Genomic DNA, 25,318 nt, shown 5'->3' with positions numbered 1-25,318 from the left:
ATCATTTTATCTGAGATTTTATCAAAGGTGGCAGCACTACTTATCAGTACAGTTAATGAATGTTTCACTCTCTGTTTGTGACTCGTGGTCTATACAACATTCTAATACAATTACGAAATCAGTTAACAACGAGAGTGAATCTTCCAACTGAACTTTTCATTCAAAGAGAAATAAATAGAAATACGCATTTGTTCTCACAAATGTCTGATACAAAAGCGTTAATACCTCCATATTCTTGCAAATCCCAGTCGTTTCTCACTAGCATATTACTTTTTTGCAAATTTTTCAGTTCCCCAATTCTTAATTTCCTGTTGGCACGGACTCTTAAAGCGTTTGGAATTGGTTTCCAGTTCCTAACCAATTCCCGACCAATGGTAAAGAATTGAAGATTACTGTTATTTACGACACTTAATTTTGGACCTGAAATACTTCGGTATTAATGGACAAGAATATCATCCACTTGATCGGACAAATATGGATAAAAATACCTTCGCAGTCGCCTGTGATAAGTCTGTTGAATACATCTATGGAAGTGAGATCTGTGTTCACAACGGATACGCACATTTTAATTTCGTTTACATGGAACAGCCATTCAATAAAGTCATATGGCAATCCATCGGCAACAAAAATAGACTCCCCAGTTATTGAAACTTCCTCAGCACCATCGCATAAATTTCTAATAGACATTTTTGAATTATAGCCTGTGTATTTAACATGTTTGGTTCCTTCACCGGGAATGATGCAATCTAAAAAAAGCGTATCTCTTATAGTTGATGTCCTTTTGAGTGACAAAGTTAAAACCACTCTTCATCTTATCAGAAAAGATTATAAGATGACTTTCTCGCTAACTGACATTAAGAACGCCAGTATGTGAGGGACATTTTTTCCGAATCAGGCGCGCCAGTCAGTATTTTGTATCCATCTCACTGCTTGTTGCTGACGATGTTGAACACATTCTTGAGCTATCTCGTTTCGCAAAACAAAAGATAGATTTGATCTTACGGAACAATTTCGTTTTTCACATATACACTTTTGGTAGGGCGGGTGTGGTGTAGCGGTTAGAAGATCCGCTTCCTTTTCCGACGATCGATCGGAGGTTCGAATCCGCTCTAGTGCACACCAAGCGTTTCATTCCTCTGGGGTCGATAAATTGGTAACAGACTTGTCGGGAGGATAAAAACACTGACTTGACACATCGGCTAGCCACCGCAAGTCATTGTTTGGGTCCGTTACACGTTCGTGAACCTCAAACGATTCTGAATTGAAGTGAACGTGGAGGCGCATCCCAAGCGGATTAATTAACGCCAGAAACTTTATCATTTATCCTTTATACTTAGGATGCTACGTTAGTCTGTATGTGTGTCTGTGTTCCACAAAAATAGTTCACGTAGAGCGACGGTTTCGACTAAGGGTTGAACCATTCCTCCCTGAATAGGGCTCAAAGAGGCTAGAAAGAAGAGACGAGTGCTTAGCCTCAAAGTAAAGAGAACTTTACAATTGTGCATGAAAACACCAGGAGGGGTCCGACTGCAAAAAATCAGTACATCGACTCCAGAAAATAATTAAACGAGTTTTTCGGCAGAAGAAGTGGATAGAACAAGAAGTGGAAGTAGAAAAACCACGCTAGGGGTACATGAAAGTATCGACCGAGGTTTGCGACGCTCAGGATCAGGAGACAGAGCTAAAGGTATGCAAATACTCCTTGTCGCATAGAAAGGACATCGTTCTCAATTCGGAACTAAGAAAACCGATTCGAAGAGAGAAATTGACGATGTTAGCATATTTCCAAACAAAATGATAGGGTTAGGAGTGTGACTACGAGTGCGATCAATTCTGCGCAATGGTCCTAAAGAACGGCGTGGGAATTTGCCTTGCCGATCAAATTCTTCTACAAGACTCCCATCAACCTGTTACGTTTGCGAGGGAGCGGCTAATCAATGAGCTGCTTATGCTATGTCTCTTGCTCTCTTACAGCGCCCAAGTCCATAAGCCTTCGCTCCCGAACATTTCAGATAAAATCTTCCCATGTGACACGTCGTCATTTCTCACGAACAAAGATTTTGCATGTCTTCTGTGCTATTCTTCAAGAGAACAATGGGGAAATGGGCAATAATCGTGCACACGGTAGTGATTAAAGGTATCAGCCCACGAACTTGGAGTGGTACGGATTTCCGTTGGCGTGTTCGCATACGGGGTCGCAGATTACGGGGGGAGGGTGATTCCGTCCATCTCTTGGTAATTGGCGTAAAAAACGGTCCGGAAGATGCGGCACGAGCACAAGGCTGGTGCGCCCCAACTGAACTCCTTGCAGAAAATAGCGTGCCAGAACGCTCGAACTCGATTCTTTCGGGCCGTTTTTTACGGCAATTAGGAAGGAATAGACGGAATCACACCCCTCTCCATAATCTACTATCCCATATACGAATACTCCACCTGAAATCCGCACCACCTCAGATTCGTGGGGTGATGCCTTTAATACGCCCATCTTTTCGCGAAGAGATCCTAACATCATCAATTTCGTGACATGCTGTTGAAAATGTTGTGCGCGTTTCCACTGAGGCGAAGTGGCGGGCCGAAGGAACTATTAAGTCGAAGATGTGAGCTCGTAGAGTCATTAACCACGCTAATAAATTCGCACAAAAAACAGTTGTCATATTCTCCCTTTTCATTAGCAGTTCTTTCATTTTCCACTTCCTTTCGGTCTCATTAACGTCACATATTCATCAACCGTATATTTCGATGTGTCGAGATAAAGACTTCGGCCAAAAATGCTCGCAGGAAATTTTCTAATTCCAGTTACTTATCGAAAAATCTCTGCAACACGACAATGATAAACGTTCTGCTATATTCCATCAAGGATTATCTAGGTTATCTGCAGAACTGTCCTTCCCAATATTGTATCCTCTCCCAGATCTCTCCTCCGTAAATCAGTAAGGTAACGAAGCGATAGGTATATTGTCACACTTCCATGTCAGTGTACGGTGAACCAATGAATGCAACACTGTTACAAGATACTTGATAGTGCTGCAGCAATTTTCTTCTGCTTCTCTATCCTATTATATTATTGGTTCCCTACCCAAAACCTGGTCGACCTTCGGCCAAAGCGTACATGTTATTTGCATTATTCGTTACGGAACCCATGCCACAAATTTTGTCATTGTTTATGGTACATATAGCGTTGAACGTCTTTTGCATTGAAAAAGTTGATTAAGGGGGCTATCAACCGGTCATTTGTCGTCCAGTTTAGCATCTCCCGCCAACACTGTTTCTAAACAACAGAATAATGTGAAGCAATGACAACCCCTTGGTTTCATTCCTGTCACAGCATTAACTTTAATCTATACGCAAACAATATGTTCAATACGTTGATTCGAAACGGAACAAACTCCTTACGGATGGTTGAGTCAACGTCTAAACTTCTCCATGTTCTGACATACAGATGACAAGTTACGACAGAAAGGAAGTTATAATAGTAATTGTGAGTACGAAAAAAATCTGCAGAGAAGACTATTTTTGACTAGGTCAGGTGGTTTCAAATATCTGACTCAGAAGGAGGAAGAGCCGCCGATATTTTCTGCCCTAATATCATTACCAGAGTTTCAATTCTTCACTTCTTCTACTCAGATCGGAACCTCTGTATCGGTCATTGATTCCACATCTACAACGTATTTCGGTCACTCGACGTGCTCGAAGTCAAAAATTGACATTTCCGGGTTTAGCAAGATGTTGTAGTGATTCCACCAGATTATAGTAGTTCCACCGGCTTCAAATGTGGTGTTAACGCCTATCGAACATCTTTTCAAATTGTCGCTATACAGTTTTGGTGAAGTATTCACAGGCTTCCTTCTGCGTCCATCTTCGAACTTCTCTAATATTGACATCTATTAGCTTCTGCGATTATTTTGTAGTTGACGCCCAATTTCTGCTTGAATTCATCACAGCTGTTGGCGACAGATAGAAGAATACACGGCAATATTGTCTACACCAAAGCGAACATTTCATCCTCGTGAGAACCGAGAAAGCGGCCATGTTAAAGGGACTGTAGAAACACGCTGTATGCGGATTTGCATAGTAAGGCTTTCTTCTAGGTCCCACGCAAATATGAACTGATAACAGAATTTTGTTCTGCTCTTTTCGTTTTTCAGAAATGTCATGTCGATTTTCCGTCGAGAAAGAGTTCTTCGGATTCTCTGGAACTTTATGATGGAATGAACTAAATGTGGTCAAAGATAAAATTAGCTCCCCAGACACCTCTAGATTCTAAAATGTCTGACTGACAAGTCTTCCCAGATCATAGCCAAACTGAGAGTTCTACTTTTCGCTTGTGCTGCTCTTCAGGCGCATTTTACAAATGTTAATCATTACCACGTAACCTGGTGGTCTCAATAATTCCGCTTAAACGAGAAAAAGATCAGATTGTCTTTGATTTTCTTCATGATCACGTATCATCTTCGAGTTTGTGTCAATTCTCTACATGACTACCTCCTGTAAACATTGAGCATTAGGCTGAGGTAGAGTTCATTGTAAAAAGCGCCGGCATTGTTGTCTCAGCAGTTCCGGTGACAAGCGTTTATAACTCAAAGCTTGCAATAAATACGCGTCACATATGTTGCTGCTGTGCATCTGCATGCAACACAGACTTACGACACACATACCGCATGCACACTCCTAGTGGTGTGCAGTTTCTTTCCAAAATGTAATCTGCGCATGCATTTACATCTAATACTCTAACTTCAACGTTTCATTCATCTTCTTTTCTTCATCGACGTCGTTTGGTGTACATTCTGTCATTCTATATTGTAGCAAACAGCGTAGCGCACATAAACATGCGAATCATGAGGTGCTATCAGAACTTTCGCAAAGTTTCAGCTTTGTAATTCTCTTCTTTAGCGGTTTCTGTATGTAGGTGTGTGGTGTGGGAAATCCAGAGTTCGAATCCATTAGAAGTGAATCCTCACGAAAGATGTTTCATTCATTCCTGCTGAGATTCCCTATAGGTTTCTCATCGCGATTCCAAGGAATGCAACGTTTTTCAGAGAATGTTGGCAATTGCCTCACGATTTCTCCGCAATATATGCAGCAAAGATAAAGAATAGGTTTCTAGAAGACTTCTTTTTTCAAACAATATTGGAGACCTTGAAAATGTTTGAATTTCTGGAAGAAATGATAATGCCAGTTTTGGATTAAATCTAGTGTTGCCAGCTATCAGCTACAATGGGAAAACATTTCAAGTTCAACTTACTAAACGTATTTGCCTCACAGAGGTTAATATACGGCATAAAACAGAACATTGTTAGACTCAAGTACTGAAGAGACTTTGAAGACATAACATGTACACTCCTGATTCTGAAGCGGAACAATTACGAGTTAAGCAGAAGACAAATTGTGAATTTAATCACCGACAACGGCAATGTTAGGTCTGGCGGAGATTGGCAGTAGAAATGAACCTTACTGCAAAACTGTAAGCTATTAAGTAGTACATTGCATCTAAATGATGCTATCCAAAATTATCAGAAGCGGATAGAGCGAAGAAATGAACTGCTGCGGACGGATCCTGATACTGCCACATTTTATTCCTCCTTCCCTTGTTTTAAAACTGTCACTTACTTCGGGAAATCAAGTTAAGAGAAAGACCCGTAAATTATAAGCATAAGCGATTTCTATGTAGATTGTTTCTTAGTCCAGCGTTTGCCTCTCCAGAGTACCGAATAATTCTTATTTGCTCTTCTGTGACCGAGTATGCAAGCTACAATGTGGGCGTTTTGTCATTCCATCCGTGTACTACAGGAGACACACAACGTATATAGGAACACAAAGTGAACTTTTTTTGTTCTTCTCCTACCTTCTTTTCCCTCTTCATTCTCTCAAGTGGTAAAAGCGAGGAAGTAGCTTGTTGACAGACTTTCTTTACATAACTGCGGATGTTAGAGACGGGAGTGTAAAGGACACTATACTCACACAATTCACTGGTAACGCGCGATGCGGATTCAGATCCTGCGTATTCTCCGTATGCTTTCTCATTTCTGTTTTCAAAGGCAGAGACATATTTTAAAAACCCTGCACGTTTGTGAAAATCAAGGAAAAACTTGCGCTTCCACAAATGCAGGCCAGAGTCGGACTAGAACAAATATATTTCTGTCCACCTGTTGGGAAGTTTTCAAAAAGTAGCATTTGCGAAATTCCCTCATCTCGTAAAGGGCGCTTGTAAGCGCATTTTGTGCATTTTCGCAGACATTTTTATCGCCGCGCGAATTCATGTCACTGTGTCCTGCCTCTAATTACGGGGTTTACAGCAGAAGCTGCAAGTTTTCGATGTCATGCTGGGAAAAACAAGTTTTTTGAAGATCGTTGCTTTCAAGCAGATTATTTCAGACAAAACCTGGTAAACGTACTCTATGTCGGTGGCCTTGCTATGGTGTTTGACAAAATGCATAATTTTCTGGACATCAAATCTTCTTTAATGCTTATACATATGCGCTTATATATATATATGCTTCTTGTAGCTTTAAAAGAAGTACAGTTGCAGCTAGAAGAGCGAAACTGTGCAGTAATTTCTCAGCAACAACAGCTTCTCAAATACGTTTAGGCGTAAATCGAATACCTCCTTTTTTTACTAAGAGCAGAATTGTGTGCACGTGTACTGTTCGATACGCATATCACTTTAACGTCAGAGTATGAATGGAGACGTTGCCAGTGAAGCTCCTAAACCCATCAGTTATATCTACGCGACATGTGGGATTAATGTGGAGTTGTGACTAATGACTAATGTGACTAATGTGACGAAGACTAATGTGGAATTTAGTGAAGTCAACCCTCATGTACTAATTCTGTAGCTGTAACTCTATCCATCATTGTATCTCTTTTTCCGTGACTACAAAACAACTTTCCATCTACTTGGTTCCAGACTAACACTCGCAATACATATCGAGTGATCGTTGTGCATCTGATGCCAGGCTATCCTACTTTTACAAACACACTCATGGCTGATAGCCACTTCAGCTATGCAAACCTTACCAGAGCTGTAACGTCACGTGTAAGGTTGCCGTCAAATGCTCGCTAATCAAACAGGTACACTTAGGGTTGCTCCCCCACGATTTTTCTGAGACATTATGATGTCACCAGGACGTCGTTGGCGAAGATTAGCGTCCATTAGTCTGGGTCCCCCATTGTAGTATCTGACGACTTTGAGGAACAGGTAAGAAAGGGTGACCTTGAATGCAAGTTGACGGAGACGACGAATTCCGTCAACCTGCCAGCAGCTGTTTGCACTCGACTTCGTGAACCGATCATGTAAAGAATTTGGATCTATCTGACGAGTTCCTTCTGATGCTATGTTTTACTAAACTGCGTCACGAAAGGAGAAGAATCTATGTCCCCGTTAACCCCTTAGCGATCGAAATCCAAACAGCCCCATATTCTTGGAGATCGTGATTCTGCTCATATTGCCGGGTTTTTTCTAAGGAAACAATTCCAAAGTACAATCTACAGTGAGAAACAAGAACAAATCTCTGAAGCTAATGTTATGTAGTTCGCACAAAGCTATCTCATCTACTCCCTTTTCTCTTCCCCTTGCATTGTGTATCCTTTTTCCTTTAGCAGATTTCTACTAGTGGAATCCATTTCCAATTTTACTAATACCGTTTGAGAATAAATTTCTCTGCATTGGATACCGCAACGTTAAAGGCATCACCCCACGAATCTGACGTGGTATAGATTTGCCGAAAGCCAAAGACTATACAGGGGCGTAGATTGCAATAACGGGTGGGATCTCGCTCTTCTCTCCCTGCATCACTCTAAACAGACGGCTTCGTAATGCGCTTCCTTACGACGTACCCTATTGCAACTTGCCGCCACTTTTCACTTGATTCGAAGCCGTCTGTTCACAGTGATGCAGGGAGAGATAAGCGAGATCCCCCCGTTCTCGCAATCTACGCCCCACATAGTCTTTGGACCTCGGAAATTCATAGCGTCAGATTCGCGGGGTGTTGAAAATTTAGTTATACATGCAACTGTGACTATTTAACATTTACGGTCTTGAAAGGTTAAACCGTTGATTTATGACGTTCCTGGGAACGAAAATTGAGTCGAAAACACACGACAAATAGATGAATTGATTTCTCTATGGAGAATGTTTCTATCTAGTCACACAATTGCGTTTAATTTGTTAAGCAAGCTAACCACTGGAGAAATCATCCACTTGGAACGTTTCTCTAGTGAAACCACTGGATAATTTGATGTTGGTAAAAACTGAGCATAACAATACAATCTTAAGCAATCTTCATTGAACTGAACGAGACAAATATTTGTTTCTATCACGTTGTTGAGCCTACTAATTTATCTTAATACTTGCTGCAAGACTTTTCACTATACTTTTCAAATTACTGACTTGAGATTTCGGAGCCTTTGCACTTGACTTCTCATTTGTTCTAACTTTATCCTGAATACGTCAACTAAGGATAATGTAATGACACGACAACAGAAACACCTAGCGTACCTGATCCATTACCTGGGTCCCGGCCTTTGCCCAAAAATTTTCGTTGTTAGTGTTCATCGTGTTCGTCCGATCAGTTGGGTCGTAAACGCTCTAAAAATTAGGCTCACTGATATCACTTTCAATTATTGTTTGGTTCTCGTTTAGTTGTATCTTCGCAATGCATTTTGACGTAGAATGGCCAACATTACGGGCAGTAATGTGTTTCTCAAAACTTCTGATAAAATTTTGCCGAATATTGATGTGAATGCTATGGCCCCGCTTGGGCTCATACGTCTGGAGGTTCACTCTTACTATTTCTACCGTGAGAGGCTGGTTAGACTTCCGTCATATTTATTGTAGTATTGCACTAGCGGAAGTCGAGAAACGAGGAATATACATATACGTTATTCGTGTACTGTGCGAAGATCAATACACGTGCGCGACAATGAGGTGACTAAAGGTGGTATGCACCTAAGCGTTACGAAGCTGTCATCAGCTCCTCGCAAGAGCCCGGTGGGTTGCTGCCAGTGGATCCGCACAGGTGATACGACGTATTGCAAAGGCTAGGCATGAAGCCAAAGTAAGGGGAAAACACAGGGTAGTGCGACGGAAGCTTAGTACGTCCAAATGTAGTGTTCGCGCGGGAGTACGTGATCCATCCGCAGACGTGAGTGGCTACCGCCGTGCGAATGACACTCTCTGCGTGCTCATGCGCATCCTTGGGGAGTTCAATTTCTAGTAGCAGTTATTATTTGAGGATACAACTTAGTGAGTCTCAGAAGTAGACCTGGGAATCAGATATCCGAGGCAGCAACAATTTCAATAGGAATATACCTAATGTACCTAACACTTATTTCTTCTTGCTGTCTATATTTGAATCTGCCAGACTGTTCACTTCTTTCCCAAAGATAATCTTACAAGAGAATAGAAACACACCTAACTCCAAGCAATAAGTGCATCAATGAAAAACAAATGAAACACTAAGAATATGAAAAACAATCCAACCCTGGTCATTTCGCCAAAAGGTAGACGATCCATTTCTTGTTTTAATTCCTCAGTTGACTTTCTTCTAAAACGGTCCGACATCGGTGTGTACGGCCTCTCAGAGAAGCCGCCGATTTGCTTGACTGCGTCGTATACTGCAGCCTCCAGTAGTCCAGGTTCATCCAAGCGTACGAGGTGAAGTGGATGTATGTTGACTCTTAATACAAACATTTCATAAATATATACGGATGTGTAGGTACCGTTGCCTAACGTTTTGCAAAAACCCGTTATACGATAATTCAAATCCGTAAGAAAAACACTGTGCTTTTGACAGCTGTGGTACCAATGTACCATACCGTAAACGTCGCATAAACAGGAGCGGCAAATGCGTAGGCGGTGCTCTTAGTATGGGACCGTTGCCAGCTCCATTTGAGACACGGAAGTGAGAAAGTCTCCACTGCGCTGTTGCATACACAGAAGCATAACGAGCCAGGTCAACCAGTCGTCTCGAAAAACCGTAAAAAAAGAGCATCCACTTCATCCACTTCTATTAGAGCAGTGAAACAGCACATGTTCAGTCTAAAATCAACAGCCAGTGCCGATGCAGCAAACTGCAGCACTAAATTATTGCGTCAGAGGCAGTATACGAGTCTGATTGCTACCTGCACGTGGTGGCCCTCCTTTAACCAAACGCAAACAGGTGTTCGAGTACGGATTGGGAACGTACGAGCTATATAACCTGCACGGTTATATGGCAAAAACTTCCCATACATTCCAAAAAGGTGCTGTCGTCCAGCACACCGCCAAAGCCCATAACCTGAAAGGTGAACTGCCTGAAGGAAGCATGGAATCTTTGTCTTGTTTGATGACATGAATCAACGAACAACTGCTGTAGTTCGAGCAACAGCCGGATGTACAACACAGTTTAAAGTGTTAAATGGAGTAAGACAAGGGGCGATGGCAGGACCCTTCCTGTTCAATTTCGCCATTGACAACATTGTGCAAAGAACACTCGACCAATATCCTGCCGACATTGTCCTAGCACCATCAGGGTGCCCCTTGACTGACCTCGCCGACGATGATGTTATATTCGCGGAATGCAGTACGAAACCTCAACATGTCGTCAACCTTGTATCGAAGCTGGCTGCAACCTATGGACTACGTCTACGCCCTGTGCAAGCAGATGTGGACCTCTTCGAGACCTCAAACGGGAATCAGTGTGAACGGAGAGTGGACGGTAGAACTCGTCGATGAGTTCTGTTACCTGGGCTGTATGCTGAAGAACAACGGCAGCTGCGAGAAAGATGTTCAGCAAAGATGCGCCAAGGCCACTTCTGCATTTAAGTCCTTAACGAAATACCAGTGGTCGACCCCCATCCCCAACGAAGTCAAGCTGCGAGTCTACCTATCCGCAATTCGCCCCATCATGATGTACGGATCAAAGACTTGGGCAGCACCATCAACGGTTATGGAGAGGCTTGACTGCACGGAACGAAAGCTGCTTAGACGGCTATTTGGCTACTTTTTTTGACGCGACAAGAGACATCAACATATTGCACCACCGCGTAAAGTGGCTAAAGTAAATTGTCTTCGCTTCTTTGGTCATATATTAAGGAGACCGGCAGATCGCCTTGTTCAACGAGTTCTGAGGAGTTCGTCGGGTTCGAGCTGGAAGAAGCCACCTGGCCGAAAACGGAAGTTCTGGACTGAGGCGGTGAAAGAGGGCCTGAGGACACTCGGCGTGGATAGGCAGTTCAGGCGAGACGTAAGGTTTCGCAGAATATGGAATAGCGAGAAATGGATTGATTCTGTGCAAGCTCTCGCAGAAGATCGAGAAGGTTGGGCAGAGCTGTGTTCAAGGACGGCACACCTCGGCGAAGATGCGGGTGATCGCGTCAGGCGATGACCTCAGCCCGCCGATTAAGTGAAGTAAGTGAAGTGAAGTCAGAGGCAGAGCGTCACCTCTGGGGAGCGCGACGAGGGTACATTAGTAATATGCGAAAATTATCAACTGAAAGAGATGAGAAAAGGATGAGACAATAAGGAGAAAGGACGCTTGGAACATACACAGAACAAAGTTGAAACGACCACTTCGGTGGTGGAATTGCGCAAATGGTTGCGCTCGCGATAAGACCTCCTTAGCTAATGTTACCAAGGGCCTCAGTGCGAACGCAGTCGTTTATCTATCTTATAACAATGTCTAGTCCTTTTGAACTTTTGAACCGTACGATTTCTTGAAGAACTATTAGAAGTGAATCTTCCCAAAGAAATCATTTAGAAACCCACATGTTTGTACGTCTTTTAGAAAACGCTGACATTTGGTCGTATACCTGACACCATCGTGAATGATCCTAAAAATCAAAACTCTCAACAGCATTCGTTCACTCTCTCATTCCTGTCATTCATTTTAATTTAAAAAAAATTAAAATTCAATACTTTTAAAGTCGAGGTGCTTCATGCAGAACGGTTTCGTTTCCAAAAAGGGTCCTAGACAAAGTACCCACTTTTTTGAGGTTTTCGGGAAGACATTTAGCACATCTAGCCCAGTCAAGCATTAATCGCATCACATATAACATCTCATGACGATCGAGTGGTGCTCCATTGCACAATTCTATAGAATATATTGATAATCAATTACTCTTCTCTTCTTCATCCGAATACAATTGAATTGTGGGAAATTAATTCCATCAATAACACAAAAGTCACGGTAGAAAGAGGCGTTTCTGAGTTGCTATTTTCTACATTTTTAATTTCATAAGCAGAGGTGAAATTGATTCTATTGCAGGATGGAACACAAGAATTATCCAGAAAACTAACCTGAATGTAATCGAAAGACTTCGATCGTAGTTAAAGATTCTTTGGCTGACAAGACAATTCCATGAACTAGATATAACATTGAGAACACTTCTTTTCTCCTAATGCTTGTGCATATCTCAAAATAAAAAAATATTCTAGTTAGAAAAAACGCAAGAGAATCTTCAAGCCTTCTCTTCTTGATGCCTCCACATTTTAAACTGAACCCACTTTCTATTGTTTTGCCAACCAAAGTTTGGTGCAAAATTATTCACGACCTGACGTCGCGATTGTCTTCTCTTTATCAAAGATTTGAAAATGGTTAGAATGTGTTGTTGCAATCATTTCTATGCTTGTCAAAGAGGAAGGAAGAATATTATAGGATGTGCACAGCGTTAAATATCTATTCTCAAACCTTCAACAAAGAGGGTATGACGAGTCGAAACGTCAGGTCGTCAGTGAATTTTATCCAAAACCTCGTTGGCAAACGAAGAAAGCATATATTCAAAGCTAGAATAGTTTGTTTGGGTATCATGCAAGCAATTCTTAGATCGTGTAACAGGAGCTCAGCGATTTCCTTAATTGTAATTTATAGAGATAAAATACGACAATGCTGTTGATGTCATCTGGTGTCAATGTAGTGCGCTGACTCAGTTTCCTTATAGCAGAAGTCTGAGAAGTGACCCCCTTGGTGATGGTAAAATACCTCATTTGGCAAGTCCCTTATGTGATTCGGGACGCGCTCCATTTAGTTCTAATTAAACCACTTGCATTGCAAACACAAGCTTTGCAGCAAAATCTGAGCCGGTCGCAGCTAATTGATGTGTCTCTCGCATAACTACAGAATATCTTCTGTGTAGATCCCTACAATGAAGCTTCCCATAATTTTGTTGTTCGTCTTGAAGGAAAGGCTTCTGTCAAAAACTGGTTAAAGACAGCACTTTTTCACTCAGCGGTTTGTCAGAAAAGAGCAGCTGTGGAACAGGAACAGGTAGAAATCTAACGAGAAACTTCTTATCCTCATCAAACAAAACTTTGTACAAATGAAGTGAAAACTTTGAGAACGTACCACTTTTCTGCCGTTGCACAAAGTAATTAGTCGCAGCATTTCGCTGAAGTCCTTTGGAAGTCGCTCGCTTGGCCTATATGTTATGTTGTATTATTCAATACAAGTTTGAGCGTCCGACTAAGTCTTCTTTATAAACGCGTCAGTTCTACACTTGGAAAACATTCAAACTTCAGCTTCAAACACTCCTTACCAATATGGTATAGACAAAATTTAAAAGCATCACTCGAGATATGGGTTTTCCTCCTGTTTCCCCCATGTAAGCGGCCGTTTGCGTGCATGCTTCCACTTTCTAAGGCATGCTACCAGCTTGAGGCGAACGCAGAAGGAAATAGACCTGCGGAGGAGTCATAAAGGTAAGAAGGAACACGCGCGGTGGCCACGGCTATGAAACTGCTGCAACGTCCCATTTACTTGCAACATGCACACGAAGTTATTGGCGACACCATTTCGACGCCGCAGAACCCGTCGCACCCCCTTTTTGAAACTTCATTTCAAACATACACACACACACACTCTCACTCACAAACATACACATGTGACAAACTTAACCCGTCATTATATAGCATGATAGTATTACGCGCCAAAAAATTTTGCAGCTTGTTTCTTTCCTATATATGTAACCTTTACGAGCAAATATATATGATCATGGCAGTAGTTGCAAGCAAATGCAAAAACTACTAGGAAAGTTGAAGCAAAATCCTTTTCTGTAGATATCAAAAACTGATCTTGAAATTAATTTTAACAAAATTTTGGTGAATATTGTCCAAACGCACGATTATTTTATGAAATTACTTTTATCTCTTCTACATAAATGGTTCAAAGGACAACGGATGGAGTATTTGGCGACATTTACTCCCTCTAGAGTGCGCTATTGAATTTAGCTTCATTTCAGAATCGTAAAAGATAATAAACGCATGCGAACCCAATTGAATGGCCACGGAGGTACATGAGTCTCTGCAACTTACCAATGATAGAGCACAAGATCAATTTTTTTAGTAACGTGTTTCTTTACATCTTTGACTTCATATTTGAAAAGCGTAGACCTTGATGAGAGATGTGTGCTCTCAAGAAGTTTAAACGCAAGAGATCTGTTTGCTTTTCCATCTGAAAACTTCTGACTTAAAGTTCTCTGCTGAGATTACATTCAAGAACAAGACGAGTGCAATGCGCTGCAAAACGTCACTCTTCTAAAATGCAACAAACTCACCTATGTATAAACAAAGATCGCCAACACTGCTTGGTATGCGAGTTACCACCTTAGTTACATCATTGTCTGTTCCAATCATTATAACTAAATCATACTGAAATATTTCTTGCACGCGAGTTTGTAGAGGTTTGTCATAATCCACTTCTCTTTTTTGCGGAATTCTTCCGTTCTGAAAGTTACCACAGACAGTAACTTGTCGGATTGGACTGAACTAGGGAACGTTAGCCGAGGGACTCACATTTGTTACAGCAATCATATGTTTTTTGACATACTCCGCTTTTTTGGAAAGAGCAGGTGTGTTAGTTCCCGCAGCAGAACGAGCTAAGCAAGAAGTACGATTAATTTTGAGTAATGGATGTTGTAGTTTATAAACGACAACATACATTGTTTCCAAATAACGTCAACATCCTGTATGCACCACACCATAGGATTCTTCCCCATAATTTCCTTAAACACTTCAGAAGTTGTTAAATCTTTGAAAAAAAATTGAATAAGATACGAAATTGAATAAAGTGAATGAATTGAATTGAAAATTGTTACTTTCTAAGACAAAAGGTGAGTAGACATCTGCAGCAGAGCATAGCGCAGAAAACGAGAAGTTGATATAGTTTGGGCCAAAAAGAGCAAAAAAAGTTGGGGTGATTCTCGCTGTCCTTCTCTGTGAACCTCCTCTTCTTCGTCCTTTTTCATGCAGTGCGAATGAAGGGGCGTTACAATTGTTTTAAATGTCATAGTTCTTTATCTGCGCATCTCAAGACTGTGAAAAAAGTAATTGTAGAAGGCAAGCTACACTCCTCCGATGTGGTGCAAGAACCTCTTTCTCAAAACTCAAGAAGTCAATGATGATCAAAATCCACAAAGTTCCGATCGCTAAGGTCTGCAAATGTCCGTCGAGGGATTTCAGCCTACGTTTTCGTCAAGAGATGGTAGCTGAGGGTAAGATATCAACGAAAAGCGAATTTACACTTTCCGTGAGATCAACGTTTTGAGTATCTGTTCTTGGTCTAGAATGGTACTGACTAATACTTTCCCTGATACAAGAAGTGAAGGCATGTTCACTATGCAGCTATGGTTGCGCAACGCTGTTCAGTCTGATCAAATGCTTCAACTCAGTAGGAGATGAAAGGGAGAGGATTAGGAAAAAAGAAGAAACTACTTAAGGAGAACTACTGGAAGTAACAACTAATCGTCTTATACTCAATGAAAAACGTTTTCTACTACAAACAGTTCATTGAAGGGTGTCCCTCTTGACTCCCAAAAACGCTTGATCGTACAGCATCATAGAGAATGACTTGTAGGGACCACCAATTGGACTATTACACCATTGCTGACTAAACTAATCTCTGCAGTCGAAATTGAGCTGATGATGGTCTCACCTCGACCCCAACCATCAGCGTCATCTCCCAGCCGCTTGCGCAATTGCACGAGACTACAGGGCTTTTTGAGCCAACTATTACTATGGGCGACATTACTTGAGCTGAAGGTACTAGTGATTTCGTCCGGTGATTAAAATTTCGATGTTTGTTATACTTCTGAAAATTGTTTTCTGTTGATTTCTTGTTATCACCTAATAATTTTCCGACCCACAGATCTCACTCACTAGATAGGACCACAGTCGATTAGTCGCGAACCTCCTTGAGTGGCGGAGAGTGGGCTAATTACAGAGCAGAAGCGACGTTGTTTCTACCCTGAGACGCGGGCGGATTTAGAGTAGGTACTCTCTGTTTCTGCTCTACCAGGTCTGACATATAACATCCTTGTATCCTGCTCTTCGATCCGGCCAAAATCTCAGACCTAATTGACTGAGGATGCAAAGGAGTGCGGTTTGGAGTCGCCTCCAACAAGTAAGCTCCTCTTGTGCACGGATGTCTTGTTGTGCCAAAGTTTTTTCACACGGAAAGAAGAGAAATCTGGGAAGTTCAGAGAGCGAAATACCAAAAACATCAATACCTGGACCCTTTATTGCGCAATGTATAACATCGACGAAAAATACGATTGTCTCCTTAAATACTTTTATGACTGCACGACGAAGGCTCAGAGATCTAAAACCACCAAGAGGCGCCTGCCTCTAAAAACACTTGAGCTAGTACGCCTGCGTGGAGCATTACAAGCTGCAGACAACAACAAACTCACGCCTGAGCTATACTAAGACGCGATAAAGGGAGATCTTGAAGGAAAAAGAGCAAAGTGTTCACTGAAGCTGCAGAGGCAAGAAAGAGCATCCGATAATGCCTGTCGAAGACATTGCCAATCGTAAGACGAAGACGAAGAAACAGGAACTTAACAACGATTGCATCGAGAAGGGGAATGGAGAAAATCATCCGCGACTTCTGCTTTATCTCTTCGGCATCCATGTACTCTTGCCTCCTCACCATCTGAGGAAAGAGGAGCATGTAATCCCAGTGTTTTTCCTGTCCGAAGCACTATATGTAATCACGCTGGTAACAAATCGTACGGCACCTGGTTCTCACAGGATAAGATCTGAACATCTCAAGATTTTTGGCCAGTTCTAATCAACACTGGAGGGACTCCTTACACACTACCTGTCGGAAGGTTACAAGGTTACTAAACAGTGGACGACCAGCAAGACCGTATCGATGGATACGAAGGGAGACCCACATGACATCGGCAACTATCGCCCAATCTACACCCTACCTCTCGGAATACAAGGTTACTAAATCTGCTTACTGTCCGCTATCTACAAGCTCTTTGCGAGAGTGATCCTCAACGGGAAAGTGTTAGATGAAGAACACCAATATGTTAAAGCACGGATTTGAAAAGAATTCAGCACAATAGACCACAATCACACTGTTTCGGAACATATCGAAGAGTGGCGAAAGTACAGTGCTGCTACCATCATCGACTTGAAGAAGGCTTTCGACTCAGTTGTGACGGAAGCGGTCACGGATGCCTTGGATAACCAAAGTGTCCGTACCCAATACATAACGGTACTCCGAGAAATGTACAGAAACCTGTATTTGAATATGAGACGAAGTGGGATGGATGAGATGTGAAGGTTGATGGTCGACGGCTGCACCATTTACGCTTTGCTGATGACATTGTACTGACAACATCTAGCATCAGCCAAGCGAAACGAATGTTGACCGTGTTCGAAACATGTATATATATCGGTCTTCGGTTCAATCTGCAAAAGACGATGTCCATGCGCAACGAATGGGTCTCGGATGCCCCACTCACGCTCAACGGAACTTCCTGCTTTGATCTATGCTTCAGAAACCAGAAAACCTTCACAAACTAGAAACCTGGAAACTTTATAAGCAAGAAGGAAATACGAATGAACTTCGCAGAGAGGAAGGAAATGATACAGAGTGCTCAATCGAAGAAGTGAAATTAGGATTATCTCGCTTTACATAAGTGAGGCTGGCACGAGATCGGTGCGAATGGAAAGATTACTGGCGCCCGATCGAGTTCGAAGAACAAAGAAGGTCCAGATAATTGAGATAAACTTGGCGACCTTAATCTCGAAGTGAAATTTTCAACTACAATACGAAGAAATAACGAACATTGGAACTCGTTGGTCAACAACTCTTCAAACATCATATCAATGGAATGTTGGTTTTGTACCGACCATCAGAAGTGGAGCTAGTACATTGACTAATTAAGCTTTTAGAACTGGATCGCCGGCATTAAGGACAGTATATCACGTCGTTGACACTGTTGGGATTTTTCTTCAAACAAAGACTGTAGGTGCAAACTATGAGTATAAAGGTATTCACGCTATTTCCTCCTAAAAATTAAATGCTAAAAGTTGAAATAAAACAATTTAAACCTAAAAAAGGCGTGAGAAATATTTTCAAATTTCCTACGGGACGCCTTATAACGCGCCACTTCTGTATACGTTCCATTTCTGTGTGGAAACATGTGAAATTCAGTGAGATTTTCTTGGTAGCTTATACAAGCAAAACAAATAGAGACCCTGCTAATTGGACCCTCCTATTAGTGGTGAGCTGCCTTAAAATCCAAATTTTTTGTAAACATAAAAAAATAATCATTTGCATTTGGGGCAACAAATACAAGTTTGGATATCAGCAAAAACCAAAATTAGGGTAACAAACCAAAACTGATGTTGTTCTCTAACATAGATAAAATTTTAGCAGCTAGAAACCAATAATGCCACTGTTTTGAACAACATTAATTTAGAGATTTAAGAAAAAACAGTGCCTCACCTTGCAAATAGAAACTAACTGTTCTTGAGATCGTTTATTAAGGTGATAAGGTGCTGCTGGCAATCCAGACAATGTTCTTTTCCGAAGAAACACAAGAATACCAATGAAGGCTAGCAGAACAAAGAGAAGAAATACTGTAACTCCTGCTATGATGTACCACATTACACCAGGTCCTTTCTTTGAAGCTTCTAAAAACATTCCTAATTATAATTTTCCGCAAAGAACCTTTTCAAAAAAAGAAGTTTTGCTGGGTTATGGTCCGCAATTTTTGAACGAGAAATTTGATGAGTTTTGTTAAACTCAAAAACTAGTTTTTCCGAACAGCACATCACTTGAAGCGTAGAATCTATTTTTTCACTTCCAAAATGCTAAACTTAACTCTCTCTTAGAGTCTGATGATGAAGGATTTTGGCTCCGTAAAAACATAACTAACAGGTAAATGTTGCTGATTACGAAAGTTATTTTTTTCTGTGGCGTGAGATGAAATATGACAACGAAGTTCAGATAAAGTTCAAAAACTTGGGACAGAAATTTGCTGTTTGATGCCTTTTGAACTGCACTCGCTAACCCGTTGACTACAGTCACGTTTTTGCGTGTCTGGCACGTGGAACAGGCACGTTTTAGGGCACCGTGCACTCGTGCTTCAACGCTGAGCCGCGTTGTCCTACTGTTTCCACTTTTTTCCTGCGTACAAATTTTTGCCTTTTTACATAATTTATCATGTATTTGTTGCTAATCACGTTGTTATAAGACTTTTTTTATCTTCATTCATTCTGCTTTCATACAGTTAAGTGAGTCTTTGCAGCCAAAGATAAACGAATTTGAGTTAGGCAATTTTGAGAACAGTTTTACTAGGTTGAGTCGAAAGTTCTCGGACAAATTGACAATATTTTTATTTATTCTACAATTTTTAAACGATAACTGCAAATCATTTGAAGTATGTCTCATTGTCATCGATGGTCTTCTGCCAACGTTTAGGCAGATCGTAGATGCCCTTGCTCCAGAACGCTGGGGACTGCTCCTTGAAGACCTGCTCGAATGCCTTTTTGATGTCGTCGCGGGTTTGGAAGTCTTGACCATCCAGATGACGTTGGAGATAGGAACAAAGGTGGTATTCCGAGGGAGCCAGATATGAGAAATACCGTGGATGTGGTGAAATGGTTCAGAAGAACTTCTTCAGTTCAGCCTTTGTCATTTTGCCAATGTGTGACTGAGTGTTGTCGTAGACATCTGCGGTCACTGTAAATCCCTGAGCGAGCAGCTCCCATTATTCGATGCCGTGTACGCTCCTCCAGATGCAAAGCATAACCTTTTTGGCGTGTACGTTGGGTTTAGGGACGTCTTCTGCATCCGCACCTTTGTCAACCCATTGGGTACGCCGGTAAATGTTAGACTAGAAAATCCACTTCTCATTTCCGGTGGCTATGTGCTCAAGCCAAGTGTGGGTGCGCTTGAGCGTTAGAAGAGAAAGCGCCGTATCAGTGCGGCAGTCCATGCTATACTAGGTCAGAGCATGAGGTACTCATCGACCTAGTTTTCGCACCTTGGCGATAGACTTCAATCCACGAACAACTGTGGTTTGACTCATCCTAAGAGCGACTGTCTGTTCGCGTGTGGTTTGGAACGGATCGGCTTCCACTTGTCTACGCAGCAAGACCAAATCCAACTCTATCGGGCGTCCCGAACGGTCTTCATCTTCAGTACAAGAGTCACCCGACGCGAGCTTCGAGTGCCACTTGTAGACTGTACTTCTAGCGGGGGCGTGCTCCTTGTAAACTTCCTTCAGACATCTATCGATATCCGCTGGTTCTTGGCCAGATAGATGGAGAAAGAGTATGACGTTGCGGTGGTGGAGTGACGATGGCTTGAAATTGCGCGGCATGGTAACAGAAACGGAACTGGCTCAGTGTAATTGTTAACCTACACTTTGAAGAGCCTTTTATACTCTATCAAACGGTAGCTAACACATCTATTTTTGTCGGCTCTTTGCTGAGTAATGATCTCTAGAAATATCACTACCACATTGTCCGAGAACTTTCGACTCAACCTAATAAAAGACTACTCGATTAATCTAATGGAGAAACTACAGAAAATACTATCTACTTCTATCTTCAATGACGACTTAGTGTTGCTCGCGGATAAGGAGTAAGATTCGAGAAGTAATGAGAGACTGTCGGTAGCAGATAGTGAGAGCGAACAGACAAATGGTTAAGCGGCACAGAAACTCATTATGACTGGAAATTTTCTCATCAATTTGTTCCACATGATCAGTCGCGTAGCTATCACAAATTAATCGATTTTTATGAGCTACATTTGGACAAGGAAGTGTTGCCAGTAATTGTCGCAGAAACGAGTAAACAGAGCAAGGAAAAGGATCCTAAATATAACGACACAAATGCCGCTGAGATTAAAAACTTTATTGGATTGTTTGTAGTGAATGAAAAAGCCAAGAAAAAAGAAAAATTTTGTATTGGATGTTTCTAAAGAATGCACAAAAAGTGTGAGTTGCAACTAACGCTTGAATTTGTTCCTTGTTTTCTGAAAATGAAAACTTTTTCCACGCCCATGTTGTGTGAAATTACTCGAAGATAATGAACCAATTAAGTACAAAAAAACTTTTAAAAGATTGGGAATTCACTGCAAATAACAGTTGGAAGCCGTGTGGCTTAGCGTAACGTTGAGCCGCAGTGTCCCACGCGACCAAAAAGGGGGGCTCACCGTTGAGCCGCGCTATTATCAAAAAGTTAAAGTAATCGGGTAAAACGCTTGTAACTGTCTGAAAAAATAAGATTCAAAGAGAATAAATTTACCTATGACGTGAGGAGGATTTTCTTCTCCAGAACTTTTATCTATACCTTTCTTTGGGCTGATAGTAGAGCTCAGCACTCCGAAAGGAGTGACTAAAGATCTGTTAGCCGTTCCTTTCAGCAAGGTGGTGGTTTTACCAACCACTGATCCGATGGATTTCTTATTTGTTGTAGTGGGTTTTGGAGTCGCAATACTTGTGTCGAGCAAGGGATTGTTTTCCAACACTACTCTTGCGTCATTACCCCCGATTTTGATGCCGACGAGATTTGGTAACGGCAGTGTTTTCAAGTCCGGATTATTTTTGATAACAATGATCTCTTCACCTTCTGTAATAAGTTTTGCAATGTTTTACAACACCGTTCAGAGCAGCGTGGAGAGAAATCAGAAAAGAAAATAGCAAACCACTCTAACCGTACTCTGATCCGACACTTTCGAGCGAGGTTAGGTATTCAAAGTCGTTGAGACCAGTGTTATTGGAAATGATGAGACGACCTTCTATAGTTCGAAATTTACGCAATATATGTACGTTTGCAGGTAGACCTCAAAAAAAAATCTATCTACATGAGGGTGACCAAATATAGACTGGCAATTCGTTTCAACTAAATTTTTCCCATGCGGAACATCTGCATCTCTGCAAATTATTTTCCTAAATATGATGTTCCTTCTCTTATCCTTTTATGATGCATTTTTCCCAACGTCTTGGTAATTTCTTTGTTCCGCTCTCTTGACGAAAGGTTCCAGTTAATCGTTGGTCTGAAATCGCTTGTCTCCAAATGCTTCTTTGAGGGGGCCAAACATGTGAACATCGCATCGCGATACGTCTGGGGTCAAAGCATCCAAGCATGGGGCGGAGAAGGAAAAAGGAACACGGAGCGAACCCCCTGAAAGCCAAAACTCTATTGTCTGAGGAAAAAATGTTGACCACGGTTTTTTTTTGGAGGGGGACCCCACTGGTGGATTTCTTCTTCGGATATCAGGACGTAAACGCAACCTACTACTGTGGTCTTTTGAATCAAGTTAGACTTTAGTATCGACGCAGAAGACGAGCTTGTCTTATCCGTGAGGTATTAATCCTTCACGACAACCCTTCCATCTTTATCCGCTCGACAAGAGAATGAAGAAATTACCAAAACTTTGTGAAACCTGTATCATAAAAGAAGATCATTTAGAGAAATATTTCGTAGGAATGCAGCTGTTCCCTACAAAATAAATTTTGTTTAAACAAAAGCCCCCCTCCTCCTTATATTCTTGTTCAGTTGGATGTGAGGAGCGAATTGAAAACAATAGAGTAATTTGTGATTATCTATTCTAAAGAAATACAAAAATTTTAATGTGGTTGTGGGTCTGTATTGGAGCAGATGTTAGAGGCATAAAAGAAGGACCTTATACAAACCTTTCCAGTTCGATATGGTTAGGTCACCATATATGAAAGAGCAATCTGCACTCAATTCTAAATAATGTTCTGTCACATCTCCTCCCATACACTCATCTGAATCAATAATTTTCTAGTACTTTTGTGCATATTCTCTTTATCTAGTTGAAAAGTTCTCACCGCACACTTTTTTCGAGTTACTGGCGATTTCAATTCCTGTGAAAATCACATTCAAATACTTCAGATTATTGGGACATAAATTCCTGTTATTGCGTATGTCTGAAAAGTTGGATTCGCACCACTGCTGCAATAACGAGACTTTGAAGTGAACTTACATTGCTGACAAAGAGGAATAGGTTCAAACTTCGAGAAAGCCAATAAGAAGGTGACGTCCTTCAAACTTGTTTTCTCAATTCGGATGCAGCCAGTGAATTTGAACGTATGAATTTTGGATGGCTTGTATGGAATTTGCTTTATATCTTTTCCTACCATCAGGATTCCGTAATAAGAGGTACATTTCGGATCCAGTTTGTCAAATGAATCGAAAGGGATTGGTAGCGTACATTCTGTAGAATCTACATATGAGATATGACGAAAGGATTTAACGGAAAATCTTCGAAACTTCGAAGTTTTTTTTCCAAACTCCGAAGTTATGCATACATGTACGTCAAGGAAATCTATTGCTCTTCATCAGACATATATGCACTACCCACCAACATAAGTAAGCAGTACATTGAGCAACATCCCTACATTATTTAGGTGGAGTCTAATGAATTTCATTCTGTCTATTTGTGACTCCTGCTCTTTACAACGTTCTTATTCAATTTAGAAATCAGTTAACAATAGGAGTGATACAATCATGTGAGATCTGCTATATAAAGAGAAAGAAGAATGATAGAATTCGCACCGAAACCACAGATGAGAACTCGCTTGCTGGACTACATAAATCTGACACATTCTAACATGCTCCTTGTTTGCGAGGTATCAGGTAAGAACGTTACAAGTATATATCAGGCTTCCCTTCCAGGTTCGAACCACTGGATGTCCTGGAGGGAAAGTGTGATGTACACTGATAAGGTTTTTGATTGATGTCTCGCAGAAGAGGAAGAACATTTCGAATGGTACGAATTCTATACGCTTGTAAAATTGTTCTCACAAATGTGTGATACAAAAGCGTCAATACCTCCATATTCTTGCAAATCCCAGTCGTTTCTCAAGTCCTTATTATAGTTTCGCAAAGTTATCAGTTCTCCAGGTCTTAACCTTCTGTTGCCACGGACTCTCAAAGCGTTTGAAACTGAAGCCCAGCCCTTCATCAACTTAGAAGTGATTGACAAAAATTCAAGATTACTGTTATTCAAGATACTTAGTTTTGGACCTGAAATACTTTGGTGTCAATGGACACTAATATCGTTTACTTGTTCGGAAAAATAGGGATCAAAATACCTTCGCAGTCGCCTGTGATAAGAGTGGAGTATACATCTATGGAAGTGACATCTGTGTTCACAACGGATACGCACATTTTAATTTCTTTTACATGGAACAGCCATTCAATGAAGTCATAGGGCAATCCATCGGCAGCGAAAATAGACTCGCCAGTTATTGAAACTTCCTCAGCACCATCGCATAAACTTCTAATAGACATTTTTGAATTATAGCCTATGTAATCAACATGTTTGGTTCCTTCACCGGGAATGATGCAATCTAAAAAAGCGGGTCTTTTGCAGTTGATGTCCTCTTGAGTAAAAAGCTAAAACCACTCTTCATCCTATCAGAAAAGATTAACAAATGCCTTTCTCGCTAACTGACATTAAGAACGCTGGTTGGTGAGAAACCTTTTTCCGAATCAGGCACGCCAGTCAGTATGTTGTATCCATCCCACTGCTTTTTGCTGACGATGTTGAACATATTCTCAAGCTTTCTCGTGCAACACAAACACAACCAGAGAGAGATTTGATATCACGGAACAATTTCGTTGTTCACATTTATACTTAGGATGCTACGCTAGTTTGTACGTGTGTCTGCGTTCCACAAAAATAATTTACGTAGAGCGACGGTTTCAACTAAGGGTTGAAGCACTCCTCTCCGAATGGGCCTCAAAGAGACTAAAAAGAACAGACGAGTGCTGAGCCTCAAAGTAAGGAGAGCTTCACAATTGTGCATGAAAACAGTAGGAGGGGTTCGACTGCGAAAAATCAGTGCATCGACTCCAGAAAATAATTAAACGAGTTTCTCTACGAAAGAAGTGGATAGAACAAGAATTGGAAGTAGAAAAACTACGCTAGGGGAACACCAAGTATCGAACGATGTTTGCGACGCGCAGGATCAGGAGACAGAGCTAAAGGTATGTAAATACTCCTTTTCGCATAAAAAGGACATCATTCTCAATTCGGAACTAAGAGAACCAATTCGAAGGGAGAAATTG

General features: G+C 41.3%; 1 protein-coding gene across 3 annotated transcripts in view; it reads right to left on the bottom strand.

The window, feature by feature from the left end:
* Positions 1 to 25,318, bottom strand: part of RB195_016848 (uncharacterized protein) — a gene marked incomplete at both ends in the record, with an annotated part of 76,481 nt that overhangs the window by 18,768 nt on the left and 32,395 nt on the right. The window contains 24 exons of one of the 3 annotated variants that reach the window (XM_064183577.1): positions 226 to 420; positions 489 to 746; positions 5,243 to 5,346; positions 5,404 to 5,451; positions 8,331 to 8,437; positions 8,495 to 8,584; positions 9,479 to 9,674; positions 11,744 to 11,808; positions 11,962 to 12,068; positions 12,275 to 12,389; positions 13,320 to 13,392; positions 14,285 to 14,423; positions 14,527 to 14,695; positions 14,765 to 14,847; positions 14,910 to 14,973; positions 18,714 to 18,901; positions 21,524 to 21,847; positions 21,933 to 22,061; positions 22,915 to 23,010; positions 23,074 to 23,172; positions 23,229 to 23,286; positions 23,383 to 23,459; positions 24,077 to 24,271; positions 24,340 to 24,597. In XM_064183577.1, the coding sequence (XP_064039456.1) occupies positions 226 to 420; positions 489 to 746; positions 5,243 to 5,346; positions 5,404 to 5,451; positions 8,331 to 8,437; positions 8,495 to 8,584; positions 9,479 to 9,674; positions 11,744 to 11,808; positions 11,962 to 12,068; positions 12,275 to 12,389; positions 13,320 to 13,392; positions 14,285 to 14,423; positions 14,527 to 14,695; positions 14,765 to 14,847; positions 14,910 to 14,973; positions 18,714 to 18,901; positions 21,524 to 21,847; positions 21,933 to 22,061; positions 22,915 to 23,010; positions 23,074 to 23,172; positions 23,229 to 23,286; positions 23,383 to 23,459; positions 24,077 to 24,271; positions 24,340 to 24,597 (3,237 nt within the window). Of the gene's footprint in view, positions 1 to 225; positions 421 to 488; positions 747 to 5,242; positions 5,347 to 5,403; positions 5,452 to 8,329; positions 8,438 to 8,494; positions 8,585 to 9,478; positions 9,675 to 11,743; positions 11,809 to 11,961; positions 12,069 to 12,274; positions 12,390 to 13,319; positions 13,393 to 14,284; positions 14,424 to 14,526; positions 14,696 to 14,764; positions 14,848 to 14,909; positions 14,974 to 18,713; positions 18,902 to 21,523; positions 21,848 to 21,932; positions 22,062 to 22,914; positions 23,011 to 23,073; positions 23,173 to 23,228; positions 23,460 to 24,076; positions 24,272 to 24,339; positions 24,598 to 25,318 lie in introns of those variants that run through there. The other 2 variants (XM_064183575.1, XM_064183576.1) reach the window with 2 other exon arrangements.

This window comes from Necator americanus, chromosome II (assembly GCF_031761385.1).
Source record: "Necator americanus strain Aroian chromosome II, whole genome shotgun sequence".
NCBI lineage: Eukaryota > Metazoa > Nematoda > Chromadorea > Rhabditida > Ancylostomatidae > Necator > Necator americanus.
The sequence above is the reverse complement of the archived record's forward strand: the minus strand, read 5'-3'. Positions and strand labels throughout refer to the sequence as shown.